This window comes from Pundamilia nyererei, unplaced genomic scaffold (assembly GCF_000239375.1).
Source record: "Pundamilia nyererei isolate P.nyererei 1_Seehausen unplaced genomic scaffold, PunNye1.0 scaffold00022, whole genome shotgun sequence".
Taxonomy (NCBI): domain Eukaryota; kingdom Metazoa; phylum Chordata; class Actinopteri; order Cichliformes; family Cichlidae; genus Pundamilia; species Pundamilia nyererei.
In genome coordinates, this window is record NW_005187423.1 from 2411815 (window position 1) to 2416290 (window position 4476).

At 41.0% G+C, this 4476-nt stretch overlaps 1 protein-coding gene across 1 annotated transcript in view; it reads right to left on the reverse strand.

Moving 5' to 3' along the window:
* The window catches only part of LOC102195077 (ovochymase-2), a 34330-nt gene that overhangs the window by 13701 nt on the left and 16153 nt on the right, over positions 1-4476 (reverse strand). Inside the window, exons 5-10 of the mRNA XM_005727041.1 lie at positions 3837-3977; positions 2217-2462; positions 1877-2062; positions 413-522; positions 65-165; positions 15-18 (exon numbers count right to left, since the gene is read on the reverse strand). Coding sequence (XP_005727098.1) covers positions 15-18; positions 65-165; positions 413-522; positions 1877-2062; positions 2217-2462; positions 3837-3977 — 788 coding nt within the window. The remainder of the gene's footprint in view (positions 1-14; positions 19-64; positions 166-412; positions 523-1876; positions 2063-2216; positions 2463-3836; positions 3978-4476) is intronic.

The window sequence follows — 4476 nt, forward strand, 5'->3', positions numbered from 1 at the left end:
TTTTTTTGGAACACATTACTAGAAATAGTACATGTATTTATTGATGAGGGAACTGAACATGTACCTTATAAAGCAGTGGGCTGCTGTAAGTACCCAGTTCTTATGAATAAGAGTACCACCGCAGGTATGGGAGAATGTGGGTTCTGGCTGACTGGTCGGCCAGACCTGAAACAAGCAGAGAAGAAACTCACTAAACAGGATGATGATGATGATGATGATTAAATGTGATGAACAGCATTGGGTTCAGATCTGTACAGTCAATCAGAAAATTAATATAGGATACAGAAAAGGACACTGATATCATATTGTGAGGAAACTGTAACTGCACAGGTTATGTACTCGTGAGGCTTTTCAATGCCATTTGTTTTCATCTTTCTGTGAATTTTCCTCACTGGCACATGGAGATTCTCACCTGCATGGACACTTGCCAGGGCCAGGAGTGCGGTGTGGCTGGCTCTCCATTCACAATACGTGACACAACAGCAGGAGGAATGGCTGGTTTCCCACATGTGCTTGGCCAGTCTGGAAAGGCAAACACCCACATGTACAGAGTCTCTCGAGAAATGATTTGTTTGTGCACTGTACAGGCTACACAAACAAATCTGTGCCTGTGTAAATAAAGCCTGAATAGACGACACGTATCAGCAGCTAACAGACTTGTGTTTTTTTAAAAATAATTTTCCAGTTGTATCAGGTTTAAACTGTGTGGTGTGTCCTAATGATTCTGGCTTTTAGTAATATGCACACATACTGCAATGTCTTTATCTTCATTCAAAAATAATACGATGCTCCTGCGGCAAAATTCAGCTAATTGATGTCACAACATGGACATGCGTGAAGATATAAATTTATTAATCTACAGACTTCCCACTAAACTGTCCCAGTCACTCTTATCACACATTTTCTTCCTTTGTACTCATTTTACTTGCGTCATTCTATTCACAGGGCGACCCTGCATGAGCCTGAATGAGTAAAATCTCCTAGGCAGTGGAGCCCATCTATAAAACTATTTTCAGCTATCGGTTTGGCAGGGCCCTGCGCCACCTGGGGCTCATTGGCAATTGAAGAATGGAAATCAGGTGACAACCGGCAAGTTAGTAGGAAAAGTCGGCACATCAAATCACCTTGCTGTACTGCACATCTGGGAGACAGTAAAGAGGGTGTGAAGAAAGAATAAGCAGAAATCATGAATCAGATGAATGTGTGAAATGTGTCTGTGCAACAGCTGTGCTAAACTCTTATCTGGGGGTCAGTTTAATTGGCTAGTGGGAACTACTGCCCAGCTGAAAGTGTATTAGTTAAGATTAAGAAATACTAAACAGAGTGATCGATTTTATAAAATAGCTGCAGGTATTGAAGCCGTGCTGTGACAAATTGCAGGTCCTTTATTTCAATCCGTGCAGAGCTCCACTGTCCCTAATTATGGCAAATGCTGCCTGACTGTTTCAGTACTTGCAGCAGTGTTTAACAGCGATGTTAAATGCAGCGCACTAATTTATTGTTTTGCCACTCGGATTCAGTGTGACACGCTGACAACGTGACATCTGATATATTACTGCCTTTTAAGGTTGTCATTGCTAATTTATTAGCAAAGAAATGCTTCTTTGCGCACACAGTTGACACTGTATTCTATTGAAAGACCTTTGAGCTGTCTAATGCTACAGGGAACAAATGTGAACCTGAACCTAGCGAACTGGAAATCTAAAACAGTGCACCACAACAGGCCTTGTATAACTGATGGGAATAAACATATTGTTTATGAGTTCAACACAGATCAGTCGATTTATTTTCGTAGAAAAGTGTGGATCGATGCAGCTTCACGTATGCAGTCTAGGTGCTTGTAATAAACTGTGTGGGGCTGGAGCAGATACGCCACCTATGATGATGTTGTCCCAGGGATTGGGCTGAACAGGTGGCTCAGTTGGAGCAGGCAGGCTGGGGTTTGTTGTCCAATAGGCCCTGAAACCTTTAGCTTCAGTAAGCAAGTCTGTATGGAAACGAATCAGCAGCCTGTTGCCGTTTGTCTGGATGGGATCAGGCAGCGTAGTTCCACAAAACTGACCTGAAAGGATTGATGACAAAAACGTTTGTCCACAGTTCCAAAGTGACACAAAAAAGCTTCTTCAATTAACCGAAGCAGGACTTTCAGTTACTTTCGCTCTGCAGGTACAAATTATTTGGGGAACAGACATTGGCAGCTGTAAAAACCTGCTTACCATAGCTTTGAATCAGTGCAGAAGTCAGACCATTGATGTCATAGACCATTATGTTATCATAGCATGTGGACGTTAGGGCATCTTTTGCTTCGAGGTCAAAATGGGTGAATGTCAGCGTGATTTTTTTTCCCGAAGGCACCTTGATGTTCCACATGCACTCGGTGTTGGCCTTGTAATTCATGGGCCAGTCCTGGGACTTGATAACTCCGGTTTCCTCCTTTGAAGAAAAGCCACAACCCAGGATTTCTGAAACAGACAGGGGAAATGATAGAAAACTGCACGAGAGCCTACTATGAAGCATAGTATTGAATGTAACTGGCTATTTACTCCGTTGCATTAAGTATAACTTTGAAGCATTTTTAACTTCTTTGATTATTTTGAATTTATTTTAAACTTTTCATTTTTTCATTTTTCATAAACAATTTAATATGATGGACAGTTTAAAACATTCACCTTCACTGCACAGCTTACATGATGATGGCTAAAACATCCATTAAAACATATTAATAATTCAGTATATTTACCAAACTCATTTTTGACACAGCACTGAAGTCTGCTGATAACCTTTATGTGTTTTATTCAAGTAGACAGCAGGAGTTTTAGCGTTATATTTTTACACTGTGTGATTGGTGCTTTAACTTTTTCTTCACCAGATGCGCAGCTGCAAATTCTTCTCAAGCTTCATAACTATGATTAAAATAAAGAAAGGAGTTTTATCATTTTCTTTGGATGCTTGTCACTATGCACTCCTGCGCTTTGATAGAGCTCTCCCTATTTATGCAACAACTATATTTCTCCGCTAATTCCAAAAGGCACAAAAACAGCACTGCACGTGAGTAAAGCATGGCAGTGGTAGCATCATGCTTTGGAGCTGTTTTTTCTTCAGCCGGAGCTTTATGCAAGGTGAAGGGAATTACAACCCGTTTCAGATATTTGTCCGTTTTGATACAAATCTTCAGGTTAGACAGATGAAGATGAAGAAGGGTTTTGCCTTTCAGCACAGCAATGACCCAAAGCATACAACAGAAAGACTGGCTTCACCAGAAGAACATCAAAGAACATTAAAGTTTTGTAACAGCAAAGCCAGAACCCAGACCTGAACTCAGGTGAAAATCTGTGGGACGAGTTGAGGAGGACCGTGCACAAGAGATACTCTCGTACTTGGACAGATTTGGAGTGGGGGCAAATATTGCCAAGTTGCGATGTATCATGGTGATAGACGCCTACCCAAAAAGCAAGAGGTGCTTCAAGAAAGCATTAATTAACTTTGTGAATGTTTATGCAACCAGGCTATTGTAAGTTTAAACAGATTAAAAGGTATAAATGTGTTTTTGAATGGAATTTTATGGGTTATAGATCACACTGAAGGTGTAAAAAATCCTTGACACGATTTATTTTTAATAACAAAAGCCTGGCATTTTTACAAGGGAGTGTAGACTTTTTATATCCACTGTAAATATGTGACAGAGGAGGAAGGATTTTATGTTCTGTCTAAATGAGATGCTGTACTGCTACAGCATTATGTGCCTCAGGTGTGGAGGTGCTCCTGTGTGTTTGCGTGTGTGTGTATTCGCGTGTGTGTTTTGCACTCCTGCGAGTGTGTTCATCAGCGCTCAGTACCTGTGATATCCTCAGGGTACACAGCCTCCCACTTGGCAGAGAATCCGCGGTCTGTGAGGCGACTGTCAGACTGGAAGGACACAGATATCGTGTCACTGGCGCTGACCACCACTGGGGGAAGGATGTAGCCACAGTGTGTACCTGGATCAGCGAGAGGAAGGACAGAGGAAAAAGGGAAGGTATGAGAGAATGAAACAAAGCAGAGGAGAGAGAGACAGCAACATCAGCTTTTAATGAGTAAAACATGTTGCCAATTAAGACGAACCCTTCACTAAGTTCAAAAAATCAGCATACATATTGGCAGATACACATGCCACATTATTAGGAACATCTGACTTGGATTACAGGACAAATTCAAATTCAAATTTTATTTGTCACGCACACAACCATACACAGTATCACATGAGGTGAAATGCTTGTGGCTGTGCAATGCAATGCCCAACCATTAAATGACAGTGGTTTTACAGTATTTACAAATTTACAGGTTATACAAAATTTACAGATTTAACTTAGAAATTTACAGTAAAATATGTGCAAATAGCAGAAAGAGATTATAAATTATAGGAAGTGTGCATGAAGAAAAACCAGAGTGCGTGTGATGTGTGTGGGAGAGTCCAGTCCTACACCTGGTTCAGGGCCC